This window comes from Mesoplodon densirostris, chromosome 1 (assembly GCF_025265405.1).
Source record: "Mesoplodon densirostris isolate mMesDen1 chromosome 1, mMesDen1 primary haplotype, whole genome shotgun sequence".
Lineage (NCBI taxonomy): Eukaryota > Metazoa > Chordata > Mammalia > Artiodactyla > Ziphiidae > Mesoplodon > Mesoplodon densirostris.
Window position 1 is genome coordinate 42,976,619 of NC_082661.1, and position 22,993 is coordinate 42,999,611.

Sequence of the window (22,993 nt, forward strand, 5' to 3'; positions counted from 1 at the left end):
CATTAAAATACTGGTATTCCCCTTTGGTCTGCTTGCCACTGACAACATAAAGAATAAATCAATACAGTTATTGTAGCTGTGTTTCTTTTTCTGGTACATTGTACATATTTTGAGGTTACAATCTTTCACTGTGGGTAAGCTGTGTAGCCAGTTGCACACAGTTCTTGCATGATGCATTAATTCAGATTAGGGAATTTACTGAAATGCAATGCCAAAGAGCATAATACTTCATTATATTTATGCTCCAGGGATGTCTGAAGAAAAATGTACATAAATCTGCTTCTGTACAAATGCTCTACTACGCAGCAAATTAAGGATAAACTCCACTCTCCAAACGCAAGCCCTATTCTGTTGCCAATTGTTCCACTAGAGGGCAGTATTGACAGAAAGAAAATTTCATTTTCTATTCTGTTAACAATTTTATCATTGTTTCCTTTCTGTGGCTATACTTTTTGCTGATGTGAACAAAAATTACTTTTCATGTTTCTGAAGAGTATTCTGAATATTACCATGGTTCTCAACTGGAACTAAACCTTGATCTTCTTAGAAAAAAGATTGTTGTACAAGTAAGCATAATTAGTTTCCATGTATCAAGCAATGAAAACTGCACCTGAAGATAGTTACCTAAGAGGAAGAAAATATGAGTTTCATTTATTTACTTTCTAAACTCAAGTCTAAAATAATCACAGAAACCATTTTTGCTTTGACAGACCACAGAGTAGATTTAAGGAACCCTTTTTAATGAGCATACCAGGAAGATAGGAACTTGCTGGTGAATTTACAAATTAATGGCACATTCTCTATTGAAAGTGATGAGAAATAGATGACAGAATTTTTAATTTCTGGAATCATAGGTTGAAAGCTGTTCTGGATAAGAGGCTTTTTTCCTGACAGAAGAGTACTAACTGGTTATATTCCGATCATCTTTCTTTAAATGATGAAAATATAGAGAATGTCAGCCCTCATCTTAAGCTCTCGTGCATGCTCTGTGAGGAGACCAGATGGTGTGCGCCAGTGGGTGGAATGGCTCCTACAGTACCGTCTAGCGTTATCACTAGCCACATAGAGCCGTTGGCTGCCCTGCCCTCTGAAATCCCTTAAGGCTTATGGAGCTGATGACTCCTCTTCCTTGGCAGACGACACAGTTGATTTTTTCCTCTTCCTGTTACCAGTTCTGTTCTGCACTACCAGACACCCTCTATTTGCTGTTTCAGTTGTTCTTTTTTATATTATCTACCTTCTGCTGTTTCTTCCATCTTGGTTTCTTCACTTGCCTTTCTGCCTTTTCTGACTTGTCTACCTTCTCTTGTGATTCTGCCACATAGGGTCATAAAGGCCCTATCTCCAACCAACCAAACAAATCTTTCCTTTTCTGTTTTGCATGGGGCTCTCTTAAACACAAGTCACAAACTTACCTCAATGTTTTTTTTTTTTGTTTTTGGATCAAAACCTGTACTGCGAAGATTCTTTCTTAGCTGCCTAAATTTGTTTTTTGTTTTGTTTTGGTTTTATTTCTGAGTTTGAAACTTTTCTGGATTCTTGGGGGATAGTATTATCCCTAATGTAAGGTAATCAATGTTACGCTTTGCCACAAGTAGCAAAATGTACACTATAGCTCTCAGTATCACAAATATTGATGGAGCTCCCCCTGTGCATTAGGTAGTACTTTAGGTGCTGGGGATATTGTTACCACCAAGAAAGATACAGTGCCTGCTGGTACTGAGTTTACAGTTTAGTGTGGAAAGCAAAAAATAAATAAATATTAGCAAGTGTGATGGATGTTATGAAAGAGGAAGTATAAGGATGTGATCGGAATATATAATAAGGAGTTTAACTAAATTTCACATAGGATGCTTATCTGTTACCTGAGCAACTGCCTCATTACTCATGCACTCTGGCAGGTAAAACAGTCCTTCAAGATTGATGGTTAAATTAGAACAGGTTAACACTGTGTAATGTTGAAAAACCCACTAATTTAATACAAAATTCCATTCCCATCTAGTTTCTCTGAATGGTAATATAGGGGGAAGGCAGTTGATAGGTTTTTGGATTTTTTTTCCAAGCCATGACACTGTGGTTAATTGGGAGAATATGTGCACATTCTAAGATTGAATACTTGAGCATCAATTCAAATAACATCACCCTATTTCAGACTTTCTCAAAAGTGCATCATAATTATATATATGTATGTGTGTGTATATATGGTTTATTTTTACTGTATATCAGACATTATGCTAGGTGTGTTAAATTTATCATCTCAATTAATTTGCCTAAAATAGATGTTAGCTATTATTATTATTGTTCCTATTTTTAGAATAAGAAAACTGAAGCTTAGAGAAATTAAGTTGCTCATGATTATCCAGCTAATAAAGGGTAGAGCTAAGATTTAATTCTGGTATGTGGATCCTAAAGGCATCATTCTGCTACTTGGAGGTGAGGAGAAAGGGAACTGGCAAAGTCATCAGAAGATTATATATGAAATGACTTGAGTAGGATTTTCATTAAAATTCCACACACAAAATTTTAAATACCTCTTTCCAAAAATATTTTACATTTTTAAGAATTCTTCTAAGTAGTTACTATAATTTTATCTTGGCAACCTTGCAAGCTTCTAAACACTGCATAATTCTAATCTATTTCCCTGAAGATAATTTTTATAATTATTTATGAAGCTTCTTTTTTGGAAAAAGAGACTTTCAGCAGTCGTATTTGTACATTTTAAACAACTTATTCAATATTTAACCCTACAGATAGTTATTTTCACTAAAACCTAATAAAGTTTTTTCCAAATTGCATTCTTTGGAAAATTAGTCCTATCAAAAGCTTTACAAATAAAAAGAAATTCCACGATCAATTGTGGGAAATCGCATTTTATTTTCTTGAGATTCACAACATACACTAGCATATTTAAGGCTCCTATATAAAGGCCTACAGCATAGAAATCTGTTTATTTTTATATATACCAGTGTTTCCCAAATCCACTTGTCTATGTAATACTTTGTGTATGAGACACCCAGTATCATCTTGAGGAGCTAGTGCTCTATGAAGTATATCATGAGAGACCCTGACGATAATAATATATTGAAGGCACAAATTATTACTGTTTGGAATACTGTATAACTTTGGTGAAGTCAAGTTCTCAGAGTACATACTGAGGACACCAACATATCAAGAGTGCTCCCCAGTATGAGGCAGCTAATTCACTGGGGTAGAGATCGCAGCTATAGTCATGATGGGATTGGAAAATGGTACCAATGCTTAGCAGTAACTAGTATCAACAAGGCTTATCAGCATCTATTGTTCCCACTGGGAGAGCTGTGGTAAGGCAAGCCTGGTCTCATTTGCCTTGGCAGGCAGGGAAGAATGTGATAATCACTGAAGTGTAAAATTGCTTAATTGTGTATACTCTATAAGTAAAGCATTTTCTTGGGGCTCCCAGAAATCAGTGGGTGATATATGGGGAGCCATAGCAATATAAATTATTCCTGTTTGAGATATTATGTTATCTCTGGGCTTGTACATTTTTATTTGTTTCCTCTGGTTTCGTTCTTTAGTGAAAATATGTTACATCTTTGTTGTAAAGCTGTAGAATAGCAGAATAGGCAGATACTTTAAGAAACCATCTGAATCAGCCCTATGACACACCCTCCTTGATGTATTCGTATTCTTTAAACACAGAGGTGAATATATTAGAAAGAATATACTCTTAAGAATCTGATAGCACAGAATAGAACAGAGGGTAATATTTGAAGGCCATAGTCCTAAATGGGTATTTTCTCCAGGTGAACCAACCTCAAGGTGAAAAGCAGCAAGTCATAAAAAATAATGATCAATCGGGAGGAGGGAGGAGGGTTAAATTAGAAGTATGGGATTAACAGATACACACTGTTATATATAAAGTAGATAAACAGCAAGGATTTACTGTGTGGCATATTGAAGATATCTTTTACTCAGTCTCCTCCCTCCAGAGCAAGGGAAGGAAAGATGCTATAAATATTGAAATGTCCAGAGTTTCTGATTTGTTTGAATCCTGGATTACCTCCTTGTCTCTCAAACCACAGCTCCTTTGACCAAATCAAAATAAGGACTCTACTAATACTGTCACCATAGAACATCAGCGGCAAATCACTGCCTGTCAGGTGTCCATAGTTTGGCAAATGCCACCTTGGTACTGGGCATTGAGTTTCTATCTATCTTCTTTCCTACATACTTTGGGGGTAGGAACATTCCTTTCCTTTGCAGAAGAAGAAACCACTCTGAAAGATGAAAATGCTAGCTCTATCTTCTAAAACTCACTGTATTTCCTAATAACCTCAGACCTTCTAGATGGTCTTTCATTTCTGGTCCCTCCATCTATCCCTGCCTACTCCCATACCTGCACCCTCTTTTACAGGTAAACACAACCAGCGGTGAATTCAGTCTCCTTCCTTCACAGAAGCATCTCCCTTACTCTCTCTCCTACTCGCATGCAGCCATTCTATCTAAAATTACAATCAACAAATGACTTAAGTCATCTGTTTATCTTGGACAAGCTCTTTACATTCCTTTTAATGCTACCCAGAATTATATACACATTTAAATATTTCAAACTTTCTGGCTTTTATTCAGCTTTTGGCTTACTAAAGAAAACAGATCTCTTTCCATGTATTTTCTATATTATATTATTATAACTCAGTTGTAAGGGCAGATTTTTCTCTGGATTTTATGTGTAAAACTATTTAGAATTTTATTTCATTTTCCAGAGGTTTACCCATATGATGTAATTTACTATTATCACAGATTCAATTCTTATAGATATTCAATAAATATACAATGAAAAAGGCCTTGTCTTATCAATGTTCTGCAAAACCTTTGCAAGAAAAATACGTATTACTTGTACGATCATGATTAGTTTTGTTTTGGATCCTTGAAATTTGACACTAAGAAAGCTCTTTGCAGGTGTCTGTGATAAAATTCCATTTTCCTTCTACTGTGAAAATATCTTTCCTTTGAAATAAATATTATTTCAATTATTTCAAATACTTCAATTTCCCCATTATCACTTCAATTTTAAATAAGTTTGATGGACTAGATAGGAAGTATTTGATCTTTCTTTTTTTCCTTCTTTACAAAAGAAATTATGTTTCTGCTCATTTTCAAAGAGAGATCGTCAAGATGTTTTCCCCTTGGTGACTGTTTCGGGCAGAAATATCTCTTGGCAAATCCTATGCAATTATGTTATCAGTAAAACAGCTTGTCAGTACTGCAAGTAAACAGACCAACAGCAGAAAATTTGCAAGCTTGGGAAAGATTTACATTTGTAGAGAAATGAGAATTGTATTCCAATCTTCTCTTCAAAACAAAAATATATGATATTTTTATGGGCCCCAATAGTATACAATACAGTTTTAAAATTCTGTTTGTGATAATCTTACCCTGAGTGATCAGGAGAAAGGAAAGCAAGTGTCAGCCTGCATTTGGAGAAATGTTCACCAAATTTTATTATGCTTAAATAACCTTGAAAAAGAAAACAAAGTGGCACTGAAAAATGTCTAGAATTAAATATAAAGTTTTGTTTTAAATGTACAATAATCCAGAAATAACTTTGTATAGGTCAGGAACCCTTGACCAATGAAATAGTTTGACTTCTCTAAATAAGACAGAGCAACTGAGACAATAAAAATTAGATCAACACTCTTATTTCTAAAGAAAGAAGGAGCCCATCAATGAGCAACATTTAGCACAAGCTGATGTAGAATCCTTGAGTGAATCCCCTGTATTAAAATAAAGGGGTGGTTAGGGAATGTAGAAGGCATTTTAAGAGACTTAAGTCCCAGATAGAGAATGAGGCTTATTTAGTGCACATCCTGCTTGTTCAGATGATAGTTTGGGACTCAGTTTGACACCAATGACTTCTTCCAGAAAAAAAAAAAAAAAAAAAATCCAAGCAAATAAGTCTAAACTGAAATTAGAGTAGCCAAGCTAGAGTCTATGAGGGATTATAACTCTCCATTATCAACCACATCTATCCTGAGAGAGAAGGCTACATACCACTTGAGCATCCATCTTTGAATCTGGGAATTATAGGGTGAAGGTCCTTAGTAGCAAATCTTTTCTTCCCTTATTGTCCAGAACAGCCAATAGATGGACCATATTTTCTATTTAAAATGTTTTTAGTGTTCAACACCATCAAAGCATATGGGTAGGCAAAACCAGGTAGATGGTCCACAAGCCATTTTGCTCATTTAGTTCATTTAGGTCAGTCTCATCTTTTAGTCTTTTTCATGTCTTTACCTATCATGGCATTTTCATAACCACCAATATTATCATGTTCCTAAAATTTTTGTAAGCAGATTTCTAAATTTCTAAATGTCATATCATAATAGTGTGGCAAAATAATATTTCTAAATATGCACTGAAGCCCCTCAGGCCCTCGATGATTTTGTATTGTTCCTTGATCCTTCCCTAGACTACTAGAGCACTGAAAATCATTGTCTCGGGAAAGAGAGACACAAATAGAAAAGCAGCTTACCCAAGAAAAGATTTTGATAGTTCACATTGCTATTTCCAAAGAGAACTTAATGCTGAATAAAATTTTAAGTCTCTGAAATGACACATTTTTACAACTCCCTGAAACAGATAAAATTCTTAAGATAGAGAAACACAAAATGGAAGGAGTAGATACAGAATCATTGTGGACCCCAGAGAAAGAAGGAATCCAGACCCTAATAAAACACTCCAGATAGCTTTAGGGCATCTGAGAATGGAAAGGACTTGTGTTCCCCTTTCCAATGTATTGAGGTTGGCCAAAAAGTTCGTTCAGTTTTTTCCATAAGGTGGCTCTAGTAGCTAACTTTACTCAAAAATTTTTTTAGAATGTATTGTGACAGCTGCCATATCAGCGTGCGTTTAAAAAAAAACACATCAAAATTGGTGAATTTTTGTGTAGCCATTGTAATATTGAAGATGGAAGAAAAAAGCAACATTTTTGGCATGTCATGCTTTATTATTTCAAGAAAGGTAAAAATTCAACTGAAACACACACACAAAAAAAGATTTGTGCAGTGTATGGAGAAGGTTCTGTGACTGATCAAACATGTCAAAAGTGGTTTGTGAAGTTTCGTGCTGGAGATTTCTCACTGGACAATGCTCCACAGTCAGGTAGACCAGTTGAAGTGGATAGCAATCAAATTGAGACATTAATTGAAAACAATCAACGTTATACCATGCAGGAGGACAGCCGACATACTCAAAATATCCAAATCAAGTGCTGGAAACTCATTTACACCAGCTTGGTTATGTTGATCACTTTGATGTTTGGGTTCCACATAAGTTAAGAGAAAAAACCTTCTTGACCCTATTTCCGCATGGGATTCTCTTCTTAAACGTTAACAAAAATATGTTCTGTTTTTAAAACAAATTGTGATGGGCCATGAAAAGTCGTTACTGTACAATAATGTGGAATGGAAGAGATCATGGGGCAAGCGACATGAACCACCACCAACCACACCCAAGGCTCATTTTCATCCAAAGAAGGTGAGGTTGTGTATATGGTGGGATTGGAAGGGAGTCCTCTATTATGAGCTCCTTCTGGAAAACCAAACAATTAATTCCAACAAGTGCTGCTCCCAGTGAGACCAATTGAAAGCAACACTTGTTACCATCAGGTAATGCAAGACCACATGTTTCTTTGATGACCAGGCAAAAACTGTTACAGCTTGGCTGGGAAGTTCTGATTCATCCGTCCTATTCACCAGACGTTGCACCTTCAGATTTCCATTTATTTTGGTATTTACAAAATTCTCTTAATGGAAAAAATTTCAATTCCATGGAAGACTGTAAAAGGCACCTGGAACAGTTCTTTGCTCATAAAGATAAAATGTTTTGTGAAGATGGAATTACGAAGTTGCCTGAAAAATGGCAGAAGGTAGTGGAGTAAAACGGTGAACACATTGTTCAATAAAGTTCTTGGTGAAAATGAAAAATGTGTCTTTTATTTTTCCTTAAAAACTGAAGGAACTTTTTGGCCAACCCAATAGTTTAGAGAAGACAGCAGGACTCCAGGGAAGAAGAGACATCATGTGTGTACCAGCAGATAAGCCTAATTCAAGTGTAAAGTAAAGGCAATGGAATAATCCCCACATCCCACCCTGACTGCAGGATTATCTTAACAACAACAGCAAAACACACAAGAAAATCCACACTCAAAGATCTTACAGCCAAGAGCATTAGAGCATTTACCTATATGATAAGTATAGTTATGCTAATCGTATATTGGTGAAATCTTTAACAATCTTCTATGTTTTCATATCAATATTTTATTGTCTAAGAAAACCAATTACATACCTTACTTATTTATCAGTTAAACAATCAAACAAAAATGCAACAAAAGTGATGATTTTTTGTACCATCATTTATACCTGGCAGTGCCCTTTAAGAATGAACATTGTACAAAAGCTGCCTATGACCTTCTGTGCCTTATAACCTGTGTACATACAGCCCTCTATGGAAAGCTGCTTTCAAGAACTGAAGTCATTCCCAGAACTTTCCACATGCTTTAGGTAGCCAACTAGAACAAGATGGTATAAAATCCTGAGTAATTTATCATAGGTGAATTCTGCTAAACAATTTACCTCAAACACATTACAGATTGTAATTCTACGCATCTCAAGCAGCAAACTTTAAATGAACATAGGTTCCTATGGTTTCCTGAATGATCTCCAGGATCAGACAACCTAACAGAACTGGTGAGTCAAATAACTTGATCCCATTCAGTTAGGATACATTTCTAGTGATGTAAGGTGACTGCAAGAAGTACAAATAGTCCCGCTGTATAGCAGACCAATGTGTGGTTGCCAAATTTGTATTGCAATTCTACCATCTATAACTAAATATTAATTCAAAATTTACACATACTTCCATGTTTTCTTCTGTCTAATTTCATAGATTTTATTTTTTTAACATGGAAACTTGGTCTCAGTGGTTACCTGGCAAAATCTGAGTCATAATCATAAATCATATATTTTTTGTAGAACATATACATTTGTGAATATAATATGAATTAAAATATCTATATTAAAGTGAACTTAAATTGCTTACCCAATTAATCTTATTCATGTATTTCATTCATGGACTTATTGAAACTTTCTATAAGCTTCCTTGTAAAGTCTTCATTTATCATATAGACCTTCTGTATCCTTGTCACTCTCCCTTTTTCCTTTTCCTTCTCTCCTCTCTCACTCTTTTGCTCTCACTCTGTGTGAATCTGTTTCTTTCGGACTAGCTCTGTCTTTTTAACCATTAAAACTCCAGTCGGGTACCAGAGAAAACATGTTAAGAGGGTAGTTTAAAATTTGTACTTTCTTCCCCTGACCAAAAATCATACAAAACATGTTTATGAAAGCACTTTTATTTTATGCACCAAAGAAATAAAGGTCAGTTAAAGTCATTTTTTAGTACTAAACACCTTTAATAAAGCAGCTCAAGGATCATTTGTATGTGTATATTTGTAATTGAAGTATATTTTTCAACATCTGATACTCACACAACCTGTGTGAGAATCATCTGTGTACTTTTCTAATATACTGATGTCTCAGATGCTCCTGTGGGAAAGGTGTCCCTTCGGGAAGGAGCAGAGGGATCTGAATGTTTGGTATGCAGCTCAGATGACCTTTATATACACTAACATGTGAGAACTGATGAATCTTTCCTCATGTCTTCTTTTAAATACACAGCTTAACAATCACAAGAAACCCTAAAGGTGGAAGATGACATGCTTTTCTAGGCAATCAATTGGTGCAGGATATTTTATTAAGCTAGAAGGCAAATCTAGAGAGGTTGAGAGAGTCCCCAAGGTCATAGAACTTGAAAATGGTTGAGCAAGAAATTAACCCACATTCCGTCTGATTCCAAAGCTTGTTTCATTCCAGAATCTTGGGTTCCAAACTAAACTAAACTAACTAGTTCTTGGGGGCTTAGAACTCTTAAACTTTCAGAATCCTCTTATGTTTTTTAATTTTAATTTTTTTAAGTTGAAGGATTTGGATGAAGTTATTACCCCCGGTGCTGTGGAATTTGGACTAAAGTGTAGTCTAGAGAAATTATGACTTCATTGAAGTCACAGAGCTAATGGGGACCCAGGGAGACACAGTGTTTGAACTCTTATTTAGTGGTTCTTTCAAACTTATTTTTTATAAGTTAAATAATATAGTTATTTCTCAAGTCTTTGTAAATACTGTACATTCAAAATTTTATGTTCTGGCTCTGGTACCACATATAATTATGAATCCTGCCCCCCAATATTATACTATAGTGTAGATTTAAAAAAAAAACAAAAACAGAAACTACATGTAGAGAGTACAAAGTAGGCAACCAGAAGTCATCTATATTCCTTACCTTTACTATCACTGTGACAGTAGCAATACCAGGTGGCATTGTTCCATAAATATCAAAGGCCTCCACTAGAAAAGTGATACTTGCTTCCTGGTCTGGAAATGCCTCATAGTCCAAACTCCTTAAAAGGGAGAGTTCTCCTGTAAATGGATGTAGTGCAAAAAAGTGCTTCACTTCCGGACTTCTTATCCGATAAGATACATTAGCTCCGAGGTCAACATCTTTGGCCTATAACAAATTAAGAAGAAGAATGGTTATATCACTGCCACTGCCAAAATAAAGAAATGCAGGACTGTTGGAAGTCATGTGTCAGTACCTAGAATAGCATGAAATGAATGATGATCAAAAGGCATGTTTCAGAGAGAAACATTTTTTAAAGTAATTTACCAGATAGAGGGAGAGGGAGAGAAAGAAAGAGAACAAGTCAGAGACAGAGACCCATGAGGTTTTGTCATTGTTGATCTTGTTACTGTATCTATTTTATTTGAAAAAATCACTAATTAAAAGGATCATACCACAGCAAAGAAATAAATATTGTCATAAATGATTGCTTATTTCCTGATGATTGTATAACCATGAAAAATAATACCTTAAGTAAAAATAAGTATTTGTGTGTGCTTTCCATAAACATAACAAGTTATTAAAGGGCTATATGAAAACGTAAATATGTCTTCTCACAAAGATCCTAGAATACATTTCTAGAGATCACTCTATTATACCTCCCTTCTTTTAACTAACACTTATTGAGTGTGCACAAGGTGCTATAGAAATGCACAAGATGAATAAAAACAAGATACCTACCCTCCAGATTACTGTCTCAAAGAAGAAATAAGACAGAAATACCAAAATAAAAGGGATATATGGATGGACCTAGAGATTGTCATACTGAATAAAGTAAATCAGAGAGAGAAAGACAAGTATCATATAATATCACTTATATGTGGAATCTAAAAAAATGGTACAGATGAACTTATTTACAAAACAGAAATAGAGTCACAGATGTAGAAAACAAACTTACGGTTACCAGGGGGAAAGGTTCGGGAGGGATAGATTGGGAGATTGGGATTGACATGTACACACTACTATATATAAAATAGATAACTAATAAGGACCAGTATACTGTATAGCACAGGTCTCTACTCAATATTCTGTAATGACCTATATGGGAAAAGAATCTAAAAAAGAGTGGATATATGTATATGTATAACTGATTCTCTTTGCTGTACAGCAGAATCTAACAGAACATTGTAAATCAACTATATTCCAATATATTTTTTTAAATTCTCATTTCCAAAAATAAAGTTTCCCAATCATTAAAGCAAAACAAAAAACAGCTGAAAAAACAGGTTTCAATGGGAAGTCTTATAGATGACTCTTTCATTCAGTAGTAGACACTGGCAAAGGCAACTCTGGTAGAGGAAACGGAATGGAGCAAGGACAGAGTGGGGAAGGTCAGGGTTTGTTAAAAAATGCATGCAGTAAAGCAAACATCTTTGTGAATGTCAGTCTTGGCCCCCTCCAAACAGTTATCAACATCACAATGGGAAAGATACTGTTAAAGTACAGATTTTATGATGTCACCTTCCTGCCTAAAAATTCTTCTTGTTTTCCATTTCATTTTGGATCAACTCCAATCTCCTTAACATGGTGAGAAGGACACATATCTTTTCCAGCCCTTTAGCTCCTCACTCTTCTCTCCTCCAGGATTTTGAGCAGGTTCTTCCGCTGCCTTGAATATTCTTTCTTCCCCTTGAATGACTCTTATTTGCCCCTCAGTTCACAATTTAGAAATAAACTTTTTCCAGGAAACATTCTCTTTGTTCTCAAGATTAGGTTAAAGAGCTCCACCTGTGATCTCCCAGGTTCCTTGCATTGAGGACCTCTATATTAATTACCAGTTCCTTGTCTGTTTGCTACACCAGACTGAAAATTCAATGAAGGCAGGAAATCTGTCTTGTTCATGTTTGAATCCCCAGAGTCTAGCAGAGGACTTGGCATGCAGTAAGCACTGAAAATATGCTTGTTGAATAAAGGAATGAGTGCATGAATAGATGAACAGAAGAATAAATGGAGAAATAATGGCTCTCTCCTTGGTCAGCATCTGCCTTTTTTAGATGTATTAATGTTTGCTGACTAGTAAACACATATTGAGTTGAATTATGGAAGAAACACAAGCTTTTGAAATGCATGCTAACAAAATTCAAGTTGTAGACTGCAGGTTGAGAAAGGACTATATTTTTTTCTTACAAAATACACTTCATAGACCACCTATGTCAGAATTAAAGAGGTTGTGCTTAAAATGTAGATCTCTAGGCCAATGTAACGTACTGAATCAGAATGTCCAGAGTTTCTGGTAATAATTTATTTGAGGATTGAAAAAAAGAGGCTTAGCTATGAAGACACTAATAAAAAGGAGAGTTAGACTTCTGGAAGGATGCCAGTTGTGTACGGAAAGTGAAAAAGATATTCCAAAATAATAGGTACAGCAATATCCTATTTCTGTAAAATATGAGGCAATTCTATACATGTATATATGCATATGAATGTATATATATATGTACACACTTGCATACATGTATATTTATATATATATGTAAATAGTTATTCGATATTTGTGTGAGCACAAACATAAATGTAACAGAATACACATAAAATTTAATACTGAGTAACTCTGGAGGTACAAGGTGAGAGACTATTAAGTTTTTTTTTAAATAGTCTCATAGTGTCAATTGTTGCAATAAACATTTAGCATTACTTTTGTAAATTAAAAAGAAATCTGTTAAGAAGTGTTATTCAATTTCTCACAAAGGCAACTTTTCTCCCTTTAAATTTTGGTATATCTCTAAAATAGGGTTGTTAGATAAAACACAATATGTAATATTTGAGAGATGCTTATATTCAAATTTACTTGCTTATCTGAAATTGAAATTTAACTGCATATGCTTTTTGCTTTTTTTAATTTAAATTTACTAAGTCTGGCAGCCCTACATGAATGTCAAATCTTATACAGAATTCACGAAATAACTGCTTCTTCCACACACCTCTATTTGAAGGAAAGTGGTCCCGGCTGGCAGATTCTCTTCAACAACGACAGTATATGTTGAATTGGTGAACACAGGACTATTATCATCAATATCCAAAACTTTGATGGCCAGTGTTAGAGTTGAATGACGAGGGTGTACTGCTCCATCAGTTGCCACAACAACAAGTTCATAGTAGTCCCTGACTTCTCTGTTAAGCTTCACTGCTGTGTAAATGCTCCCATTGGATGTGATACGAAAAAGATTATTGAAGTTACCCAAACTGTAGTATACTTGGCCATTTATTCCAGCATCAGGGTCTGTTGCCTAAATAAAATTAAAAACAAAGGAATTCACATAGTCCTCTTTGTTATGATTTTTTCACATTACATTTTGTTATGTTGCCCTGCCAGAAGGGGATAGTTAAAGAATTATGGCATATTTCTAACCAAATATTTTTTTCTCTAGGGAGAAAATTTAAAAGATAATGACAATGTAGTACAAAATTCTAGAACATGAAAAGAAATATACTATAGTTTAATTGATATTCTTCATTCAAAATGAACATAACATAATTTGATATCAGTAGAAATAACAATATTATATTATGACAGAAAATTCACATTTCAAAAATACTGAATTTTTCCTGTATTATCATTTCTTTAATAGATTTTGAATTCTAAAATTAAAAAAAAACACATTTAGTTTTTAATTAAACATAACTGACTGACAACTTAAGATTTTACAGCTTTTTAAATTCAAGCACTATATGTGTATATATATATATATGTATAAGTACCATATATATATAACTGCATTTAATCTGCCTGATGTTCTTATGAATAGATATCATTGGTCCCATTCTACAAATAAGAAAGCTGTGGCTTATGTACTTTAATTATCTTGCTTACGGTTACACAAAAAATAAATACCTCAGTACCCCAGTTCTTAGTATAATGTCTTGCATATAAAACTACTTAATAAATATTTGTGGAATTAATGAATGTTAGAATAAATTAATGCAAGGAACTGAGATTTAAAACTAAATATGTTCCAAAACCCAAATAGAAGTGAAAGTATAGTAACTGTAAAGCAACTGCAAAGGGCTCTTCTTTAATATTAGAATACAATCTCCAAATGATAACAGAATCGTTGATGCTATAATAAACCTATTGTAACTGAAAATTTTATCTAATATTAAATCACTTTGCATCAAATAAAATGGGTAAATTTTGAGTGACTATTCTTCTGATGAAGTGTTATGAGAATTACAGCGTTATGAGAATTAAAATAATCTAAAAATCAATTAATTGGAATATAAATTATGACAATTCATTATCAAATACAGTGCATTTTGTGCTAAACAGTTCTATGTTATTGTTTCTCAAAGAAATTGGAATGAATCTTAGCATCTATAAAATGTTACATAATTATGCCCCAAAGTTCACTAGGGAAAGGAAGGAAAACAAGACACTTGGCTGCATTATGAGCCAGGGACACAATAATCACTTAATACCCACAAAGCCTGGGATGCAATATGATGTATTTTGAACAGCACATGAGCAGATGTATATCCACCTTTACAAACACTGGGGAAGTATGTGGGGTGGGTTTGCTGAACACTTGTGCCTTGTTTGAAACGATAAAGCCCAAGATGTCCATAACTGCACTCCTTCTGACTGTCATAATGCCAGACATTCCAGCAGGATTTGTCCCTTTTATTCATCAAAACACAAATTCCCCTGGGAGGGCATTACCTCTGGAGTTTTAAGCCTGAGAAAAGATAGAAGAGTAATTGCAGGAATGTCTGAAGAGGACAAAAATACTATAAAAGAGTTGAAGAGTTTCCATAGACATATTTTCTTCTACTTTTACATTTTTCCTAGAATTTGTCTTACAGATTATTGACATATTAGTCAAGCTGGTCATCTTAGTGGAAAAAACAAACAACAATACTGCCACATCCCTTACAAAAAAACCCAACCAATCAAACAAAAAATGTTATCTTTTGTCTTAGATCACTGCTCAAGTAAATAGAAAAATACAATCCAGTAATGTAAGTAGGTTTTATTTCATTAAACCAACACTCTTAAAAGTTTCAGGGACTTTTTCTGTCTGTGGGTATTTTTATGTAATCCATAATTTAAATGATTCTTGCTCAAGATATATTCTTACTTATCCCCATATTGGAAGATTTATTATGATAGAATGATTTAATTTCATTAATATGGCTGTGTATGTATATGTGTGGGGTGGAGGGGGATGTTAGGTATGTATTGTACTATGTATGTCCAGCTACTTAACTAATATCTCTACTAGGACACCTTATGCATATTATATGAGTTTTCTATTGTTGTCATAACAAATTAACACAAATTTAGTTGTTTACACATTGCGAGTTTATTATTTTATAGTTCTATAAATCAGAAGTTCAACATGGGTCTCACCTGGCTAAAACCAAGGTATGCATAGGTCTGTATACCTTTCTGGAGGCTGTAGGAAAAGATCCATTTCTTTGCTCATTCCAGTTATTGACAGAATACAGTTCCTTGAAGTTGTAGGATTGAGATCCCCACTCCCTTTTTACTTGTCATGTAAGGACAATTCTTAGCTTCTAAAGGCCACCCACATACCTTTTCTCTTGGCTCATAGCACAATTCTTCCATCTTCAAAGCTAGCAATGGTGGGTCAAGTCCCTCTCACATTTTTTGAATCTCTCCTTCTTCTATCTCATCTCTCTGATCCACTCTTCTATCATCCTCTTCCACTCTTAAGGGCTTAGATGGCTACAATGCACCCACCTGGACAATCCAGGGTAATCCTCCCATCTCAAGGTTTTTAACCTTATCACATCTACAAAGTTAATTTCATTATGTAAGGTAACATATTCACACATGGGATGTATTTGGGGGATCATAATTCTGTCTACCATAGAATGAGAAGCTTAACATGTTTCTAATTGAACTTTTGATTATTTCTATGTCCAAATCTTTGTCATCTCCAATTCCCCTATTTCACTAAATGGTCTTTCCATTGACCAACAGATCACATAAGAAATAAAGAAGATGTTCCTGAGATCTACTTCTTCTACGTTCTCAATTATTTATTTATTCAATAATTTCAGAAAAGCTTATTTTAAAGCTTTTCTGAAATTCAGTAATTTCAGAAAAGCTTATTTATTCAATAATTTCAGAAAAGCTTATTCTCAATTATTTATTTATTAAATAATTTCAGAAAAGCTTATTTAATACTATGTATGAGGCTCAGCTCCAAGCTGTGAGCTACATTGGTATATTAGGTAACAAGGTCCAAGATATGGCATTTACAGAAAAATCCCTATTCCATTTATAATACATTGTTACCAATGTAAGCAATATCTCAATCCTAACGACCTTGGCCGAAGCCACCATCAACTGTGGCTTAGATTGCTAGATTATGTCTTTATTTTCTTTTCAGTTATTTCCTTTCAGAGAGATCTTTTATAATAGATAAATGACATCATTCCTCTTAATATCCTTCAGTGATTTCCACTGCCTTCAGCACCATTCAAATGTTTACCATAACCAAGAGTTCTCCTACTAAATGTTACTTTCACTGTGTTCTGGAATAATGCAAATCTCTCCAACCTCCAAATTTCTCCAAAGCCTCTGCCTAGAGGGCTTCCACTATTATTCACTAGGCTAATACCCATTCATCTTTCAAATGTCCATTTAAACATCACTTCCTCAAAGCAGTCTTCTTTGACTCCTGAAATGTAAATGAGACCCTCCTGTTATACATGGCAAGAACTCCATATACGTATAATTTATATCACTTTTACTAGATTTAAATTATAGATTTATTAATGTGATTATTTGTTTAACACTTGTCTCCCTTCTTACAAGTGGGAAGACTGTGATCATCTTGGCAGAACTACTGAATCCAGGTCTATACCTAAAAATATCATTTTTATAAAGTACGAACTAGTATTTTGTTATGACCCAGATAAGAGTATGATATCTTTGTATTTTTAATGTTTTGTAGAGTGACAAACAGGGACTATGTAGGTTAAGATGACAAATGACCTTGATATATAAAAAGAAATTGCTACCTTATAGAAATGCTGTTTAGTTTCAGTGTTTCCACTATATATAGTTTTTGATATCATTAACTTTGGTATGTCACTTGTTCCCTCTAGGTCTCAGATATCTCAACTATAAAATAAAAGATGTGAAGTGGAATAGCAGTTTTGAATCTCTTTTCCTACCATTATATATGTCGGAGATGAAATTCACAAACATGGCACAGATCAATTATAACATGAATAAGAAGATAGCTGTTGCATAATTCTCTGCAATCTAGTTGCAAAGCCATTATTCTGTTCCACTGAATAAAATATATAAAAATTTAAGTAAATCAGCATTGTTATAGATGATATAAGCCAATAACTAGTATTAGAACAATGCAAATGTAGTACCTACATTGGTAACAAATGACTTGGGAAAGACCTCACATTTGATCAGAACAACCCATGTTTGCAAACTACTGGGCTAGAGGATTGTTAAAGGAAACTTGATCCAACAGGGCATAAGATATAAAAACAAACTTAATTTCAGAATGAACCACCTACAGTGCATCATGTTGGTATTTCCCAAATTGCTGCATTAATCATGTTTGCCTTTGTGAACTTCCCAATACACAGTAGCTCAGAGAAGTGTTGCATTAAAAGATCTTCTTTCACTGAGGATTGCTGAATAGGAACTTCCCCTCTCCAGGCTTCAACTTGCCAAGAGGAAGGACATTTTAGCAAGAAAACTGCTCTCTCTGCTCCCTCCCTCACTCACGAGTGGTGAATTTGATGGAAAGAATTGGGTAGACACACTGCCTCCTTTAACATCTGATGTTTATAAGGATGTCATATGATTTGCTGGTTTTGCTATATGAGCTCTTTCCCTATGAATAAGACCTACAATTTCAGTTCTGCCTGAGGCTGTGTAGGTAAGTTTAATCATGGGGTAGCTTTTACCAACCCATTTGGCTCTCATCACTAAACCTCCTTCCTTTCAATATCAGTTTCACCTATTTGCCAGAATTTCATGTCTCTCACTGAATTGGTCTGAACCTGGGCAAGGTATAGGATGTTAGTTACTGATAGTCCCAAACCCCAGGGGTGTGTATACCACAGTTTCCAAACAAATTTAGTCATAGACTCTTTTTCATTGTTGTTTGTTTAGCAAAATATTTACTAATATCTTGAGGGACATACAGTTTTTAAAATACTGTTATAATTCAATGAGCAACACTGGGAATAAGGCCTTCTTTTAATAATCTGTCCATGATATTTTCACACAATATTTCCACTTGATACTTTTTGTTACCCATGACCCATCACTTGAAACTAACTACCTTAAGTTAATAGAATCAATGGTGCCTACTCTCAAACATGTCAGGGTCCTTAACAAAGTCTACAGTAAAATAATAAATGGCAGAGAACAGATTATCAGAAAAATATATGCTTTCAAAAGGTCCAATGAGAAATTATTTTTAACAATGGCCTAACTTGATGGAAAAGGCCATGGAGGGAGAAGTAAACACTGAATTTCAGTCATGGTTTTGATAAACTAACTTTAGGTGCTACATTTCATGGAATGTTAGTTAACGTCTCTTATGATGCCAGGAAAAAGTAAGGGGAGATGGAGAGAGAAGGGGAGGTCTCTGTTCAAATAAATAAATTTGGAAAATTGGGATTAAAGAAAATTTTAAATTTTTCATTACTTCAGAACTTTGCAAGTGCCATTAATATTTTAATAAGCAAGACAAAGTTCTCAAGGGGAGTAATGTATGCACCAGATTTAAAAACCCTGAGTAATAGAAATCCTTTCAACTGAACTATAGACAGAAGTCCAAACTCCTATGCATGAATTAATTCCAACCTACATTTTCAGCATTCTCTTACTATTCACTGTCCTGTATAAACACTCTGCTCAAGTCTAATCAATTTTCTACATTTCCTTAGGACTCAGCATACACTTTTTGACATTTTCTTCAAGCCTTGCATTGAAGATTCCTTATTGACCTCTGAAATTCCAATCCTTCATCCAGTCTTCAAATCCCAACCCCAATTCAATCTCTCCTAGGAAAATGTCTAGCATTTAGAGATAGATCATTTTATAAATTAGAATTTTAACAAATGCTTTGTAACATTACTTTTTTTTTTTTGGCTGCACCACACGGCATGTGGGATCTTCCCTGCCCAGGGATCCTGTGCCCCCTACACTGGAAGCGTGGAGTCTTAACCACTGGACCACCAGGGAAGCCCACATTACTTTTTACTTACACTTTCTCCCCACAGCTATAAGTCCTTTGTGAATAGAAGCATATCTCATAACTCTTCATTTACTGAATTTTTCAAATATACAGCAATCTTTATCTTACAGTGGGATAATTTGTTGAAAGAAAATATCCAAACACATATTCAACAAGGGGACTAAAAATAAATATTAGATGGGACATTTTTATTAATTGGGTTTTGTAATTTTAAGTCAGCTTAAGTATAAAGTGTAAATAATATATTCAAAGTCAAGTACACACACACACACACACACACACACACGTTTTGACATGATTAACTACAACTTAATTCACTGACTGTCTAGCTTCCATGAAAGGAGGTATATTTGATGCTCATGGAATAAAAGACTAACATCTTATAAGAAAGTGCTCTAAAAAATTTAAGGTAACTCAGACACACATCTAATAGAGACAAAGGAACTAGAATGTTTGTAAAATACAGGATTATTTGCTTCCTTTTCTGTGTTCTAATTAATTGAGGAACATAAATAATGTCATGTAAGTTAAGTGATATGGGCTGGCTAAACAAGGTAGTTTCATTTACTTAGTATTATAGATGAGTATGTACATGTTAGAAAAGATAACCAAACATAAAATCCCTTATTATCAGCAATACTGTCAAGAAGTTTGCACTGATGTTTAATATCTAACCAAGGAGCTCAGCGTGTGATGCTGTAATGAAAACATTTATCTTCCTAGAAATCAATTAAAAGTTAATTAAAATTGTTAATAAGAAAAATCACACATCTCTTCTCCCCTTGTACTACATCAAAGCAAAAAAACAGTAATAGCTGCAACTTTATAATCATCTGTCCATGGTTAACACATTTTGTAATATACACCTTACCAGGGGGCCTGACTTGTGGCTACTTATTTGTGAATGAGTATTGTTGGGAAATTGGCTAATAGTCTGTAGTCAAATAAAGACCTCACTGGACAAAACTTTGAATATTTCCTAGAAAAACTTCTGGAAAATCTTAATCACTAAAATCAAAGTTAGAATACATTACAGACAACCAAATAATTATTACTTAATAAAGACAACAGATCATGTATAAGGGCATTTATTGACTATTCCTTGAGCACCATTTTATAGCATATCACTTGAAAAGGAAGCAGGGAAAAATATTTCTTACACATTATATTTACCCCTTTTGTTCCCTCATTAATTTTTAGAGTGGTCTATTATACATGCTTTCCCATCAATAAATGCGGAGGCCCATTACTGGGATACCTACATTGGGAGTTACAAATTCTAAAGAGATTTAAAAGTATGTCTTTATGGGTGGAATATACTGGGATAAGACTTCAAAGGAGAGTCTGATGTCCGCACTCCTTCCATTGAGAAGACTCTTGGTAGATTACTTATTATTTTTTCAATGATTAATTCTAATTAAAATATATTTTATACTTATATCCATTCAGATTATTTAAATATAAAATAATTTCTGTTTATTCTCACAAAAATCAGTTCTATGCAAAGAACTTTGAGGACAAACAGAAAGTATAGCTATTAGAAAGGTGTGAACTACCATGTAGCACCTAATTAGCCCAGTGTGAAGCTGAAAGGGAGCTTAGCTCCCTTAGTTTTTGCTTTTCCTTCACAGCAATTTTTGAGGCTGTGCACTCCTTTCTCACCTTGAAGCAGGAACCTTAAAAGGTGTTGAGCAGGGAGGTCAGAAGGAGAAGTTGGGAAGTGCATCCTTAATGACATTACTAGTAGAAGTACATTTTAAAAATTACCTGCCAACTTCAAAAAGGCATAAAATAGTTGTCATCTTTATTTCTTTAAAGAAGCTGAGCTATTTCAAGGGCTGTGATTATCAGTGTTAAAAGGGAGAAGCAATTTAGTGACTCATGATGCTGGTAAATGTTTCCTCTCTCCACACCTATTCATTATTGAACAATGGCAAACAGACTTACTGGCTAGAAGGTAACAAGTGCACTTGAGTTCAAATCACTAAAAACATAATGAGAGTAAATAGGTTTTTTTATCAAATATTGGAACTCTCAAATATTTAATCCCTAGGAATCTAGAAAACCCATATATAAATTAGAGATTCCTTAAGGGCTTAAGCTCTAGGTTAAAAGACCAGCTCTTTCCCATACTAACTCTATGGCCTTGGGTGAGTCAGTCACTCTAAGCGTCCATCCTTCATTTGTAAAATGATGATGATAGTAAGTATTTATCTCACTACTTACTATGAGGATTGAACACACTTAGCAGCATGCTTAGAGCATATTAAGTAATCAATTAAAAATTAGGTAAGTTTATTGCTATTGAGGTTTTCAACATCTACTTAGAAACTATTAAAAAAAGCTCAATTCTGTCCTAAAGTTCTTAAAAATATTTTTTTGAAGAATAAATCAGTCTATTTTTATTTGGTTTATTTATACACTTCATTTTCCTTAGGATCACATTTAACCTGGTACAGTGAGTCCATTAGGTTCCATTAACTTTGTTTTTATCAAGATGTTCTGAGAATTTGGGTGTCTATATTAATTAAAGAATTCATATGTGAAAGATAATAAAACCTGTTCATATGTGGTTTTAGTGTAACAAATAAAAATATAAGGAAAACTTGTATGACCAGATGATATGTAACAAAAAGGAAAGAGCACTTTAGTTATTACAAGAAACAATAATGAAGATTTAAGGTCTTTGAGGCATGAATTCAGGTAGTATTAGACACATTATAGAGAAATTTCTATGAAAAAGTATGTCTGATGATTTTATGGACATTGTCACATTTTGAGAAATGTTCCTTATGTCTGGCCTGAGAAAAATGTTGAATTTTTAAAGATCAAAAATGTATTCCATTTGAAAGTAGAAGAAAAGGTAACTTCCAGATACATTTTAAAGTAATTTTATCATGGGTTGGGAAACAAATGTGTGACAACAGATGATTAGTCATGACCTGATCATAAATTGTGAAGCCCTTAAAATCATTATAGTGAGAGCTAAAAGGGGTATAAGAGCTATTTTACACTAAACATTTCTTTACTTGTCATAACTACTGCAGGCCATCCTTCCAAATCTGAAAAGATAACTTCTACCCAGAGAACTCAGTAAACAGTATTACCCCACAGAAAAGGTTTGACAGCTGCCCATATTTTTCTCCAAAGCTATGTCTTTTTTTAGTGTTCTTAAATTCTTTCTATTCTACCATGGAGCAAATCTCTATTAAACTGTCTTTAAGGGCTTGGATGTTTCTCTAGGATGCTTTCCCCAAGTCAAGACAGCTGTCCTTCCACTGAGACTCCCTGTCATT

The 22,993-nt window shown here is 34.3% G+C and overlaps 1 protein-coding gene across 17 annotated transcripts in view; it reads right to left on the reverse strand.

Annotated features, from left to right (window-relative positions):
• Positions 1 to 22,993, reverse strand: part of PCDH15 (protocadherin related 15) — a 729,696-nt gene that overhangs the window by 180,305 nt on the left and 526,398 nt on the right. For all 17 annotated transcript variants that reach the window (XM_060118371.1, XM_060118174.1, XM_060118091.1 and 14 more), the window contains 2 exons: positions 13,413 to 13,718; positions 10,375 to 10,599 (listed from right to left, as the gene is read on the reverse strand). In XM_060118371.1, the coding sequence (XP_059974354.1) occupies positions 10,375 to 10,599; positions 13,413 to 13,718 (531 nt within the window). The remainder of the gene's footprint in view (positions 1 to 10,374; positions 10,600 to 13,412; positions 13,719 to 22,993) is intronic.